Source organism: Coniophora puteana, assembly GCF_000271625.1.
Source record: "Coniophora puteana RWD-64-598 SS2 unplaced genomic scaffold CONPUscaffold_8, whole genome shotgun sequence".
In the NCBI taxonomy this organism is placed as follows: Eukaryota; Fungi; Basidiomycota; class Agaricomycetes; order Boletales; family Coniophoraceae; genus Coniophora; species Coniophora puteana.
The window spans coordinates 702,019-716,239 of NW_006913060.1; the positions used below are offsets into that span (position 1 = coordinate 702,019).

At 51.4% G+C, this 14,221-nt stretch overlaps 4 protein-coding genes across 4 annotated transcripts; 1 reads left to right on the plus strand and 3 right to left on the minus strand.

The window, feature by feature from the left end:
• Positions 1–1,319: 1,319 nt before the first annotated feature.
• On the minus strand, positions 1,320–7,236 carry CONPUDRAFT_58540 (glycosyltransferase family 48 protein; the record flags this gene model as incomplete). The annotated part of the gene is made up of 11 exons (XM_007771570.1): positions 1,320–1,375; positions 1,433–1,496; positions 1,548–1,621; positions 1,673–2,003; positions 2,055–2,905; positions 2,960–3,139; positions 3,189–4,887; positions 4,940–5,950; positions 6,006–6,629; positions 6,697–6,962; positions 7,020–7,236. The coding sequence occupies 11 exons, from the start codon at positions 7,234–7,236 to the stop codon at positions 1,320–1,322; spliced, it is 5,373 nt and encodes a 1,790-aa protein (XP_007769760.1).
• Positions 7,237–7,699: 463 nt separating this feature from the next.
• On the minus strand, positions 7,700–8,920 carry CONPUDRAFT_137951 (uncharacterized protein). The gene is made up of 4 exons (XM_007771854.1): positions 8,528–8,920; positions 8,378–8,440; positions 8,173–8,307; positions 7,700–8,083 (listed from the first exon to the last, which is right to left on the minus strand). The coding sequence occupies exons 1-4, from the start codon at positions 8,885–8,887 to the stop codon at positions 7,976–7,978; spliced, it is 666 nt and encodes a 221-aa protein (XP_007770044.1). The 5' UTR covers positions 8,888–8,920; the 3' UTR covers positions 7,700–7,975.
• Positions 8,921–11,068: 2,148 nt separating this feature from the next.
• Positions 11,069–13,191, minus strand: CONPUDRAFT_83027 (isocitrate dehydrogenase). The gene is made up of 8 exons (XM_007771855.1): positions 12,930–13,191; positions 12,770–12,861; positions 12,461–12,667; positions 12,283–12,402; positions 12,081–12,224; positions 11,972–12,031; positions 11,334–11,918; positions 11,069–11,281 (listed from the first exon to the last, which is right to left on the minus strand). Exons 1-8 carry the CDS (start codon positions 13,027–13,029, stop codon positions 11,237–11,239), a joined length of 1,353 nt encoding a protein of 450 aa, XP_007770045.1. The 5' UTR covers positions 13,030–13,191; the 3' UTR covers positions 11,069–11,236.
• Positions 13,192–13,762: 571 nt separating this feature from the next.
• Positions 13,763–14,026, plus strand: CONPUDRAFT_42873 (uncharacterized protein; the record flags this gene model as incomplete). The annotated part of the gene is made up of 1 exon (XM_007771526.1): positions 13,763–14,026. A coding segment is annotated over one exon (264 nt), but the record flags the coding sequence as incomplete, so codon positions are not given.
• Between the last annotated feature and the right edge of the window lie 195 nt (positions 14,027–14,221).

Sequence of the window (14,221 nt, forward strand, 5' to 3'; positions counted from 1 at the left end):
TGCCAGAGACAGTGGAAAGCATGGTGTTTGCTGTCATGGTTTACCAAAATGATCTACACGGGCCTATCGATTCTCTTGGATGGTCGCCCGGGCAGGAAATGTCATATAAGTGGTGATCATCGTAGCGAATGACCGGCAGGGTCACAGTGAACCGGGTTTACGGCTTCCGGAGAGGTAAAGTATTTGTCAACTGACTATCATGTTGCCATTGCCGATCTTCTTTCTGTCTTACATGACATAGCACAGTGCTTCAATGAAAGCGAGCAACAAAAAGAAACAAAAAGAATGACAGCGACAGCCTGAGCGCCCAGAGTGCGCCACTGCGCCAGCGAACTAGCAAGCGTTCTTCAAGATCGCTGCCAACAAAAGCGCTCCTGCGCCCGCTCAAACCGAGACTCTAGAGGCCCCACCTCCGCCCGAGAACGCTCAGGTCAAGTCAACCGAGGTTCTGTCTCGACTACAGTCTCCTACTTCCTCCTGCTTCCCTCTATTTCCCTCCCGACTCGGAACTTGAAGTCTCCATACTATCGGCCGACCTCACAAAGATCGGCGGGCTTCCTCCGTTGCCCACCTCTGGAAGTTCTCTGCGGTTTTCTGACCCGAGTCGATGACTGTAGCATCACTCGCCATTGATGATTTCAAGTTACTCTCGGTTATCGTGGTTCTGCATCCGGCTCCAGGCTTGCTTGCTTGTTCCTGCCCGTCTACTCTAAGATTTCAACATCAGTCAATATTGAATGGGACATCTATCTGTGAAATGACGAACGGTCCTGATCAAGTCCTCTTACTAGTGGTCTGAAGTAGTAGTCATCACCAATAACCCAAGTGGCACGCCTTGCACTTGGTTACTTCCTGAATCATACGCGCGCCCGGCGGGGACATAACAATTGGGCAGCACCAGGCACTTGCTGGCCAAATAAACACCTGTATTATCAGCAAAACATCACAGCTACTAAACACCTCCATAACTAAAAAGAGAGAAAGATCTTGAGAGCGGCAAGTTCGACTAAACTGGGACTGCATAAGAAAAAGGCTAACGATGCTTGGTAAGATAAGGGGAAAAATCAAGCTTTTATTCTACCAATTTCATAAATGGTCGTGATCCGTACATTACACTAGACGTCCGTGCAGTGGGCTCGAGGAGACGGGACACATATAGGAGTAGTGGTGAGAAGAAATTGTCCTGTCCATAGTGGTAAAAGGGTCCAGCGCAAGCTTGTAAGGGTCCCGCTGCAAGGCGGGGCGAGGGAAGGAGGGAAATACAGCTGACTACGGACTGTCTATGAGAGTGCGGGTTAATAACGTAGGTGAGGGGCGGATTAGAGATTCTGGCAGATAGTGCATTCGAAATGAATACGATTCTGGAAAGCAGCGGCTATGAAACAAATATCAGCGTCAATGTATTAACCGAATTAGAAGGGGTGACACATACGCAGAGCAATGAGGCAGACAAAGATGATGATGACGGCGATGTACACGGAGCCGTACTTCACGATCTGACGCAAGTATAAGGAAAAATATTATATAACACCTGAAGAAAAACGCACAATCCAGCGACGCTGCTTCTTCTGCTTGAGCGAATACAGCGGAGCACGAATTTGCTTCGACGGTCTCAGCCAGACTAAGGATTGTTTAGTAAACACGGCTGAGCCCTGATAGATTTTCGACTTACAGAGCATCATAGCATGCAGCTTGTCCACGAAGGGGAGTAGAGTGGGGGGCGTAAGCATGAAGAGGAGGAAGTGCCCAATGAGCAAGTCCGAGCTCCACAGGGAAAGCTCGATGACCTTGACGATGAACTCGCGTCCCGGCTGTGACATGGCGTGTGTGCCTAGGCCTCTTCCATACCACCGACCAGTCCACCAGGCGCGGTTGGTCTCATCATGCTTGAATTCACGCGACAGGAATACGGAGATCAGGATCTTGTGGATGGCACGCTGGATGGCGATGACAGCAATGATACCCAGGACAGCGTGCGAAGCGTTCCATGACTCAAGGAACCACTGCAACGATATTAGTGAGATTTAATTGGAGGAAACAAAATTGTTACGCACTAAGAACTCGAAGAAGCCAACCATGCCAACAAGACCCAAGAAGTGGGCAATAGCGGCGATAACTGAACCAAACATCGGGAACTTGGGGTCGAGCATGGGGCCAAGGAAGATAGAAACGAGGAACAGCACCAACAGCACTGCCGCGTTCCATACGATGGGACCGAGGGAGATCACAGCGATGCGGATGAGCGGGCTGGGAGGAAGTCTGCCAGTGCTATCGGGGAAAGCCTTGACGAACATGTAGGCTATAATGAACAAAACAGCCATGACGACGGGGGAAATAATCTCGGCAACGAGCACGGAACGCCAAGTTGCGCGAGGAACGTCTCCTCCGGACAGTTTCTCGGATGGCATACCAAGTTTCTTCTTCTTGATACCGGTGATCATCGTCCGCGAGAGACGACAGTACCCGATCCACGAGTTGTTATGCGAGCGCGAGTTACCGCGGCACATCCATCGCAAGAATTCTCTGTAGTCAATAATGAAGTCGGAGAAGGAGAACTGGTGGGGGTTAAAGACGAAAGGAGCGACGCAAAGCGCGAGGATGGAGAACCAGAAGTAGATGAGATACGGGGTCCAGAACGCCATAGTCACGTAAAGCAAGCTGATCAGGGTCCGCATACCGAGGTAGATACTAGGACCGGCGAAGCGGGAGAACAGGATGCTGAACGAGATGCGCGTAGTGGCGAAACCACGGCCCGTAGCGATGTACCGAGCACCACCGAACGTCAAGTTGCTGATGATGGAGTGGGTATAGATCTGCGTGGAGAAAACCTCGAAAAGGGGCGAGAGGGACAGGAACTGTTTGCCCAAGCGGATGACAGCGCGAGCAGTTCCACGTTCAATCAACTCTGCAATGAAAGGTAAATAACATAATTCGAGAATAAAAATAAGGGAACAAGAACCTTGAATGAACAACGGCAGGAAGGAGATGATGAACACCAAGAAAATACTGATGATGCAACGATGGATCCAGTCGAAGACGGGATCAAGGTTGTAGCATCCGTCCATGCCAGGCAGGAGGTTCCCGTTCGATGCATAGCTACAAATCGTGACCGACGAGTTCAGGGTACCCAGGTACACCACTAGAAAAAAAGTCAATAAACGATCGGTAGTGCATTGACAACCACTTACTGCACAAGATGAAGAGCTGCACGGCCAAGATGATGAGCATGTTGTTGATATGGAACCCAGGATGGGCATAGTAGAACGTCAAGAACCGATCAATCGGGAGCTGCGTGCCAAGGTAGTAGTACTCGCGACTGAGCATCTGCTCGCCCATTCCCGTACCGATCTTCGTCTGGAAGTTGAGGATCGTTCCGAACCCGAGATCACGACCCTTGCCGCACTGGAAATACTCCGTGTGCTTGATACGAGCACCACGTCCAAAGGCGTTCATACCAGCGTAAATATCTTCGTTGAGATGGAGACCCTTCTGCGCTTTGGAGACACCGCCGCGCGTGTTCATGTACAGCGCGTTCAGGAAATCGGGGTGACCGTAGTGAAGCTTTCCACCGATCCACGCCCAGTTACGAGCGGACAGGGTACCGAACGTCTGCTCCTTGCCGGCGGCGAGATCACCGAGGATACCGATGTTCTCCGAGAAAATGTACTCGCGCGCACCAACAATGGCGACGGGTGCTTTGCGGAACTCCTTGTGACCGTACTGCGCATAGGGACTCTGGGACGAAACGGAGTACTCCTCGAATTCGCCTAGCATATTCCGAATCTTGAGACATTCCTCGAGATAGTTGTCCTGGTTGGCATCGATGAGCTGCAAGTACTCGCCGCGATAGAAGACGATGGCGTGGTTCTGGTTGTCGGACTTTCCGTCACCAAGAATGGGGTTACCAGGAAGCTCAATACGGAACTTGGGACGACGGCGACCAGTCTCGGGAATGAACTCGGAGTGACCATCGATGAGCGTAGAGAACAGACGCGTTTCACCACCAGCCTTGCGCGGGGGTTCCTCGTCAAGATAAGCAATTTGTAAGTCGGGGTATGCACGGAGCAAAAACTCGGCGTTCTCGTGCTCCTCCTTGCTGAACTTGGAGTAACGCTGCATCGAAACGAGGAACTTGAACTTGCGGCGAGCCATTCGCTCAAGCTCACGCTCGAGTCTGTCGGTGTTGCCTCCGAACTGCTGAACAACTTCGGGGTTCTCGACACGGTAGAGGAGCTTGATCGCCTTCGAGTAGTTCATCATACCAGAGACCGTGCGGTACAGAGTTTGGGCACGAAGCGAAGCCCAAATACGGGTACGCAGAGTGAATTCGGGTGCAGAGCTCTTGAAACCAATGCAGTAGAACGGAAGATCGTCCATCTTCGACTGGGCCTTCTCATCGGCAGCGAAGGGGCTGTTGCCGCCGTTGAACATGGCGGATTCCTCGGCGAGGATCTTGGTATCCTTGACGAAGTTGTCCCATTCGACCGGATGAAGCTGCTTCAAGTACTCAAGAAGAGTGACACGAGTATTCTGGTCTTCCTCGCGAATGATCTCACGGAGCGACAGTAGGATCTTCTCGCTGTAATGAGGAGTCAAAACCGTGAATGTGGGCATGGCATCGACGGGCAGGGGCTCCGGGAGGTTGACGGTGAGAGATTGCGCGAAGAATGAGATACGACGCTCAGCCTCGCTGCCAGGCGGGAAGAAATCGCCCTTGAAACCCTTGTCGCTCTGCGAGATGAAGAACGGCGGGGCACGAAGACTGCGCTTGCCATCATGTCCGGTGTCAACCTGGTGGTAGAGGAGCTTCTGCACATGTTCGATGGAGAGCAAGTGCTCGCGGTACATCGAGATGATTATAGCATTCCAGACTTGCGAGACCAGGACCTTTGAAATATTTGGCACGGGTTTACAGCAAGAATATTGGGTAAAAACGCACCTTGGGCTTATATCTAACCTCCATGTCTTTCGATGCCAAAATCTTCGAGTAAATGCGCTTGGGTAGCCGGGTGTAAATATCCTTCCAGGGCGTCCAGATCGACAATCCAAGCATGAACGACCGACCGATACTGAATACCGTGTTCCAGATGATGTACCACAAGAATGTGTCGAGGAAGAACAAGATGAGGTCCATGACATACATGATTGCCAGCGTGAAGTGTGCCTGATTCAAGCAAAGGTTTGGGCCAAAGTACTTGTCGTTGCAGTTTTGAATGGTCATCGTCACCATGACAGCAATTGGGTCACGGAACGAGAGCGTCAAGAACCAGTACGACTCCGTAGCCTTGCACCCGAAGATGAGAGCCCACATGAGGATGGATGCTAAACGAGCCTGGGTAGAGAGACCAGGGTAACTGGCGGTAAAGGTTTGGCTGGCCAGGTACTTGCGCGACTTGCCAGCAACACGATCACCGAACATCCGTCCAGACGGCATGATGGAGAACAGAAGGGTGGCGACGACGGCAATGAAGAACTGCACGATACCCAGGATGAGGGCTAGAGAACCACTGTTGCCTCCGCTGGTGTCCTCGGCGATGGCAATGTAGAACGTAGGGCCGACCGTGAGAGCAAGGGTGATACCGAGGAAAATCAAACGACGGGAAAGGTGTGAAGTATTATTCCAGGTGGTTGGTATATACGAGAATTCGGCCAGTGTCGCAGCAATCATGATGACGGTGGCGACTGCACCGCCGAGAGCGGTGGCAGACCATGTCAGAGCGGGAGGATTAACCGTGTTGCCGTTTGCGAGGTAGACCTGATAAACCTTGGGCGAGTTGTATGCGGTGTAGAACCAGTAAAGGGAGATGTGGATGACCCAAATCCGGTTGAAGTTGACCAGAAGGTGACCGAATGAACGCTTCTCGTAATAGGTCTTAAAGAACGCGCTATTCCAATCGACGCGGTCGAACTTCATCCATCGTTGGGGTGGTGGCAAATCAATCAACCTCGTCTATGGTAATATTCAGCAAACCGTTAGACAGTCTGGAAAAACGAAAACAAAATACCTTGTCTTGAAGGGTAATGCGCGCAATGCCCTCAGGATACCAAAATAGCTGGTTCACATCATCATAGCCGATGATGTCAGCGTGGTCCCGTTCCCTCCGAACAAACCTCCCGTCGACGACTTCGTAACCCTGATCACGAATGAAGCGGTAGAGAGGCTTCACAACTGCCCTAAGGTACAAGCCCTCAGGCACGGGCTCAACCCGGTTCTGGCACTCGGGCGACCGGTAATAGTCGTCCGCGCACTTGAAGATGAAGCACAGACACTCTGGCACAAAGCGGACTTGGGCCGCCTCGCCCCATAGCAATAGGTACAACGCGATCTGCCGGAGCCGATCGTACTGGCTCATGTTGTTCATCGCCTGGCGCCATCTCTCCATGGCCGTCGCCAACGACTTCTGCCCACTGGTCCGAGTTGAGTTCTTCCGCTTGGTGGACCGGAGACGCTGGAGTCCCGGGTTTTGGGCTTGTCCGATAGCGTCATCTAAGTCGAGCTGGGCAGCGAAGTACCACTTCCGGTAGTTGGCATGTTCTCCGCCGATGTAGTCCGCGTGAAGAGTGAGCAGGGCCTGATTGGGTGACATCCTCGAGGCTCGGCTGTCGAGGAGTTGCATCAAGAAATCGAACTACATTAAAGAACATAACCCCGATAAGCGGACACGCGAGATGAATAGATAGGAAAAACTGTCTTACCATATTACGCATGGAGTCGCGTTGGAAGCCGAACTTCTGCGTGAGGTCGAGGAAGATGTCCTCGATCTCCTCCTTTGAGAGAGGGATTTGACGCTCGGGCGTCCAAGCTGGGTACGCATCGCGTGCCCCGGTTGGTCCAGCATACGAGTCATGGTACCCGGTCGCACTGGATTCCGACATGCCTCCCATACGAGGGCCTAACGATTCTGCGGAGGGGGCATGTCCTCTTGGATAGACATCTACGTCTGAATCCGTATCGGGTTGGGCTTGATTGAACGCATGTAAGGATTGAGAAATGGACGGTCAAGACTGTAACGCACCACCGTAGGGGTCATATTGACCGTTGTGGTCATAATACCGCTCTCCATCGTTGAGACCATTGGCTGAGCTATCGGAGGCGTAGGTATCTCTCCGGCCGTAAGTGTCAATATTGTCGGAATCGGTGTCATTGTAATATCTGCGTGGAATGGCAGAAGAGGAGCCGAAGGGGTCGTTAGGGTCGGCTGTAGGGGAACCGGAATGGGGGTATTGAGCAGCCATGACTGCTTGGGGCTTGTCGACTGAGCCGACTGCCTGTCGAAGCTGCGGACAGCGAGGGGGAGGGGGAGGGGAAAGAGGACGGAGGGGCAGAGACAAGGAGTGGACGGCACTGTGACGAACAGTTGAGGCGTGGTGTGAGCGGCGATTCCCACTCCAGAGCGTCTGAGAGGGAAGGACCAAATAGACCGAGCCGGTTCATTTCCTCGGTCGGCTTACTCGATTAGATCATCATTCTCATCATTTGTCCTCGATGTCGACCTTTCGTCCCATCCGACGGGCTTGTCCTCCGGTGGGCTGTGTATGTGCCAGCGAAACTTGGCAAATTTTACAAATCTCCTATTCACACTCTCGAGACTGCGAGCCCGACACTAAATACATAGATATTCTCCACGTCAATAGCAAGGTAATCTAGGGACCATTGTAGAGCGCTAGAGCTGTTATCGCCCTGAATGCTGCGCATTTACTCGAGCCAGCTGTCCTATCGATGCCAGTGCTATGTAATTCCCGCCAGCTACTGTACCTTCCTCCGGTCATGCGGAGGCGCAGTACAAATAGGCTTGGACTCTCATGACCCGTCCAGCGTGCACATCGGGCGTTGGTCCTATAACTGATACCTGCTGTATTCAGTTCAGCCACATCCGCAGCAGAACGTGCTCCAGTTTCCCCTCCGCCGGCGGTCTTCTGGGGTTTGCTCGTGCCAGCCTTGCCTTTCATTATCATAGTCAATGAGACCATAAACCTAAGTTCTCCGCATCCACCGTCGAATAGAGGCGTAGGCCACGATGCCGAGTACGAGGATAAAGATAGTCACGGCGCGTGTTCCAATGACCCCAGTTTCATGTTCCACCTACGATTTCACAGATCAAACCACGCTCTTCTTGGGACCCCTCTCCTTCTCAGGCGCGGCGGCAGGGATCCATCGAGGGAAACACGCACCACTGATGTGAACGGGGACAAGATTGGGATCGTGAAATGCATCCCTTTATTTCTGGACGTTGAGATTTTCATAGACGCATACATCATATATGTCACGAAGCAAAACAGCCCAACGAGAACTGCGACAAGCGCCGCCTGTTGTTTCGGAGGTTTACTTCAGGACGGGGGCACATCCCAACAAATCGACGACATGTGAAACACGCACCACGAACTTTTCAAGCTTATGTTGCCTAACTTCATTGACGTGCACGACGGCCTCAATTTCCCGCTTTTCAAATGCAGAATTGAATGCAAGTCCGTGAGAGCCCCTGATCAGCATAGGTACAGCATGGATATCACATTAACAACGGCTTACCTGTCGTCTAGCCTCCTCGCGATGCTTCACTTCAGACAGTTCGCGCTGATGCGAGGTGTGAGCTGATAGCACCGTCTCGGCTGTCAGCGCGCGAGCGGCCCAATACTGTTCCACATGTGTCTGAGGCCGCGCTGATGTGCTGGACCACACAGCGCCGTTGGTCTCAACACGACCGGTTCCCGCATCCAGAGATGCGACAGCAAATTGCAGTGTACGCGAAGGGGTTGGCTTTGTTGTAGTGACCCATCCAGAGCTGGGGGCGGTCGCTTTCTGAACCTCCGTCTCTGTAGCTTGACCAGGTCTTGGCTTTCTGAGTTTCGTTGGAGATGGCATCGGTCTTGGTGGCGAGTAGAAAGTCATCCTAGGGTGGTGTTATAGTGAAGAACCAAAGTGAGGGCGAGTTTAGAGAGGTGTCGGCCATGGCGGTCCTAAGAGTTACATACAGTGCACCTGACTAGTATAGCCGCACTGTTCAGCTGCAAGGACTGAGGACCAGAAGTTAGGGGTCAACCCCATCCCTTTACGGAAGGGGCAGGGGCCGGCCCGTATCCCCGCACCTGACTTCGGATTTTTTTCTGTGATTCCCACAGCATTTTGCCATGAAGATTTCAACGGAATCATAAGCACCACGCCAAAAGGAGTCGATTGGCGATTTTTTCGTGATTTTAGGACAAAAAATAGGGGGTCGGCCAAATTTTCGGAGGTTAGAAGAAAGTTGGGTCGCCTTTTTTGGATGAATGGCTCGTGCAAACTCACTCAAACTTTGGTGGCAAGATCCTTATATCATTTCGAGTCGATTCTGATAGTTTTCGGATGAAATATAAGAGGTCACTACTTTTTGTCGACTTTGCCTGTCCGGTACTGTACCTCAGTCGCAGTTGTTCGGCTGATCAGAAAGTTAATGTCACCGAACATAATTGCAGCGTGTTTGATACACGTGGGGTTGAGCGGCACGGTTTCGGGAAGAGAACCCAATGCCTGATAGAATACTTAGCGAAGGTACGGTGAAGTGCAAATGTGGTGATACATTATCAACAAAACAACTAGCCCTCGACAGAACTAACCCTTGACAGAATTACTAGTAATCATCAACAGCACTGACTGGGACCCTTGATTCAACCCTCGACAACATTAACTCGTGTCTGGTTCGAGTCATAGGAAACTTGCCAGCAAATCGACCAAAGCTGTTGAGGACTTACTCTGCGAAGGCTTAGACCTGTTAAGCATGATCTCGGTCAGAAAATAGGTGGGTATGATTGATTGGTTCTGTTGAGGGTGAGGTCTCTTACATAAATATATATCATGTCAAGGGTTAGTTCATGTCAAGGGTTAGATCAGTCGAGGATTTTATCGAGGGTGAACTAAATTTATTGAGGATTAGACCCTTGTGCTTTGTCAAGGATAGTTGCTATTTGGTGTTCTGTCGAGGGTCAGATGCTCTCCAAGTCCCAGATTTACTTAGTTGTTGAGGATCAGAATTTCTCATCAATCTACCTTACAGATAGTATATAAACCTTCCCAACAGATGGCTCTTTCCATCTCAACGGCATTGCAAAGGTAATAGTGACTACCGACTCTCGACATTAGGGGCCCTCCCGGCCGCTTCTCACGGCTAAAAGTTCCGGTTTTTCTGCTCAAAATTTGGCCGACCCCCAAAAACACGTGGGAAAAACTTCGGAGGTGCATTTTCAGGCTCCTTTCGCTGTTCTGACCTCAGATATACTATCATTGGACCCCTTTTTCAAGCAGGTCACCCTTTTTCAAAACCGACTGTTTTCGTTATAGCTCTTTCCCCCCTTCTCTCATGACCTTGTAAGCTCGCAGACAATGAAATATAACATCCTTCAATATACCACAGAGATATGAACCCATATTGTAAGGGAAGTTATTGCGTAGTATGGTAAAAACTGTTTGTGCACCATGCGTGACAGAGAGGGTGATAAGCTGATATTACTATACTACTTCAAATCGGGCGAATAAAAATATTAAGGGCTCATTCTTAACTGAAGTAAGCTGCCAAATATGTGCTTTATCTTGTGATTAAGGAGCACCTGTTGTTGCGCGTTGCGATTTTCACTTTGTCGAAGTGGAAGAGGTGTGACTGGTACAAGCGCGACGCGTCTTCGTTGATTGGCTGATGAGCGTCGGAGATTCAAATGATGACACTCTGCTGCCTGCTCATTCCAAAGGGATAGTCGGAGTTTCAACTCTGTCGGTGACTGATCGTGACGCGACAGTTTTGAAAAGGTGTGGCCTCTCGACTAGACCTCACCGGCATCGTGCCGAATACTCAACAAGGACGTATCTTACCTTGAGAAATAGATAGCCAGTAAGGAGAGATCGATACGAGTCTGTTGGTGTAGTTTTGGTGAGATTTGGGTGAGAAGTCGTTGAGATACATGCACTTCCAAGGAGCGAGTGCGAAAAAGGTTTGAAAAGGTGGTCCAGTGATAGTACAGTCAGAATTTCGGAAAAATTGTTAGATCTTTCTCGGTGCTTTTTGTCGACTTTGCCTGTCCGGTACTGTAAACAAAAAAGGGTAAGATGATATTGCTAGATCTTGTGGTAAATGCGAGATGGCTCGTAAACGTCCTCCTCATGTAGAATACAAACAACAGCTAAAAGATACAACTCGAAGCGCTCTCCCGGATATACATGCCACAACAACCAACGACCTATATCAACTCGGGGATGTAGTTGAGTGTGAACTCAGAGCTTTGCACCGCGAGCAGCCATCTTCTCTTGCAACTTAGCCTGAACAAAATGTCAGCAAACGAGAACGCAATAGAAGGGCAAAGCGATTTACTTTGACGGCATCCATATACTTGTCGGTAACAACCCAGTGTTCGCGCTTCATCGCCTTCCCGTAGATCGCAAGGGCAAGGTCCTTGGTCATAATGCCATCCCCGTCAATAACCTCCACACAAGCCGCCTCGAGATCAAGGCAGAACTTGCGCAGCGGGTCGTTGTTATCAAGCTTGGCGCGGTGAAGCAGACCACGGGTCCACGCGAAGATGGACGCCACGGGGTTCGTCGAGGTCTCGTTGCCCTTCTGGTACTCGCGGTAGTGGCGCGTCACAGTGCCGTGTGCGGCTTCGCTCTCGATAATGTCACCCTCCGGAGTGATGAGCTCGGAGGTCATCATGCCGAGACTGCCGAAACCTTGAGCGAGGATGTCACTCTGAACATCACCGTCGTAGTTCTTGCAAGCCCAGACGAAGCCGCCTGAGGACTTGATGGCTTGGGCAACCATGTCATCGATAAGACGGTGTTCATAGTAGATGCCAGCGGCCTCGTACAAGGGCTTGTATTCCTTGTCGTAAATCTCCTGGAAGATATCCTTGAAACGTCCATCGTACTTCTTCATGATGGTGTTCTTCGTAGACATGAACTGTTGATTTGTGAGTATAATGAACCTCCAATGAAGGAACACCAAGAACGCACCAAAGGCATCTTCTTTGATAGTGCCATCTTGAACGATGCATGCGCGAAGCCTGTTATCGACTGTCACATATGTGAGATAAGTACCTAAGACCAGCTCCGTTTGCTTCACCTCGTCGGTGTTGTACATGCTCATGGCAACACCCTTCCCCTTGAAGTCATAAACATTCATAGTCGTTGGTGCGCCGCCATCAGCAGGGGTGTAAACCAACTGGAGTTTACCAGGTCCAGGGGCGACAAAATCTGTTGACCGGTACTAGTATAGTACAGTCTCAGTACACAGGACAAACACGGAGTATCAACATAGTACGCACCTGGTCACCGAACGCATGACGACCAATGACAATGGGATTCACCCAGCCTGGAACAGGCTTCGGGACGCGCTTCAGGATGATAGGCTCGCGAAAAACGGTTCCACCAAGAATATTACGGATCTATGGCCGCATTTATGTCAGGTCGAGAGAACCATACGTGACGCTGGAGACTGCGCACCGTTCCATTGGGACTCCTCCACATCTCCTTGAGCTTAAACTCTTCCACCCGTGCCTCATCAGGGGTGATAGTCGCGCACTTGATGCCGACCTTGTGCTCGATGATAGCATTCGCGGCGTCGACGGTGATCTGATCGTTCGTCTGGTCGCGGTATTCAAGGCCAAGATCAAAGTACTTGATGTCGAGTTGGAGATACGGCAGGATGAGCTGGAGAAAGTCAATTCAGAATGTTAGTCCTGTGAGACCGCCACATGGACACGTAGTCCAAGGGTCCCTTAGAAGGGCGCACTGGAAATGCAAGTCACTCACTTCTTCTCGGATCTTCTTCCAGATGATGCGCGTCATCTCATCTCCATCGAGCTCGACGACGGGCTTGGTGACCACGATTTTACTTCCGTCCACTATGAGGAATAGATCAGCCCTTGCACGCCCTAGGCTACCAGCATCTAGCCAACTATCCAGTACTTACGCGTCCTCATCGACGTTGCGAACCCTCTGGAAAGAGCAAAAGCCGACCGTCCAGAGACATACGAACGCCTAACAGAGCCGAAGAGCGTGGCGCGCTGCATGATGAGATAGTGTGTCGAGACAAGCCGTCGCACAGCAGACGTGGAGGGGGAGAACAGACGAACACGAGCAAGGCGCTATAGTTATATAAACCGGGCTCCGTGTAAGCGAGGTTGGACAACGTGTGACGCAACAACGGTAGAGCGGCTCCTGATGGACGGATCGTTTTCCAATCCGCGCCGGCCGAGGTGGGAAAGGGTGCAAGGCGTGTGAGTGTCGGTCGGCCCAGGTTGCAGGTGATCTCCGAACTCGCGGTGTCGGTGGCGGTGTCGGTGGCGGCGAGAGGTCGGCTAATTAGCTTTATTTCTATCGTATAGAACGTCGGCCACTAGCTGCGCGACCACGTACGAGTTCGACCACGCTCGTAAGGGAGATTATATTCAGTCAGAATACTGGTCTCGCCCTCGAATCGCCTCAAGTAAACACAAGCTGCCGTTCAGTCCGACTCTCACTCAAGAGCAAGTGTGGTATGCATTCACCATATTCGCTCTTCTTCGGGATGCCATGGACCAGAAGACACCACTACGAGTTCCTCATGATGGCGAGCAACGAGCTCGCTTCACGTTGGCCATGCAGGAGCGTAACGAGCGGATGGTGCGTTTTGGCCAACACGAACTCAGACACTTCTGCGACCTATGCATGAGGGTCTTCATCGATCCACCCGGTCCCGATGGTAAGCCTCGTTACCGTAAGTCTCATCGTATTTGATATTGTCATGCTTCTCACTGAGAAAGAGTAGGAAAGTGTCAGGTTGCAGTCAGCGATGGCGTAACCATTGGGCACTATGTTTGCAGGAAGTTCCGATGCACAGAACCGCTCGAGTCTAACGCCGATCACTTCTGCAAAAACGACCAACACCTTGCTGGTATATGCGCAGTCGCAGACTGCGACAGCGCGATCTCGCCGACTTCCTCGTCAAGCCATACCTGTAGCAATATCGAGCATCAGGAACTGGAGATCAAGTCCCGAGATCGAGGCAGAAGCATGTTTACGCTCAAAGCTCGCCTCGCTCGTATGCGCACCTCGAATCCGGCGGCAGAAATGAACGGGGACGTTGATTCCCTCCCCAACGACGCTAATGAATGGTTCCACCTCGACGAGGATGGCCATCTCATTCACCACGTCGACACCAATCCCACCAACGTAGGCGTCAACGACGAACAGGCCGAGCAAGCAAACTGCCCGGAGTAGACA

Coding starts and splice junctions, on each gene's coding strand:
- CONPUDRAFT_137951 (XM_007771854.1), bottom strand. CDS start 8,887: ATGACTTTCTACTCGCCACCAAGACCGATGCCATCTCCAACGAAACTC. Junction 8,308..8,377: donor ATAAGCTTGAAAAGTTCGTG/GTGCGTGTTTCA, acceptor CCGAAACAACAG/GCGGCGCTTGTCGCAGTTCT. Junction 8,084..8,172: donor TGTCCCCGTTCACATCAGTG/GTGCGTGTTTCC, acceptor GTGAAATCGTAG/GTGGAACATGAAACTGGGGT.
- CONPUDRAFT_83027 (XM_007771855.1), bottom strand. CDS start 13,029: ATGCAGCGCGCCACGCTCTTCGGCTCTGTTAGGCGTTCGTATGTCTCT. Junction 12,862..12,929: donor CGCAACGTCGATGAGGACGC/GTAAGTACTGGA, acceptor TATTCCTCATAG/TGGACGGAAGTAAAATCGTG. Junction 11,282..11,333: donor AGTATATGGATGCCGTCAAA/GTAAATCGCTTT, acceptor CATTTTGTTCAG/GCTAAGTTGCAAGAGAAGAT.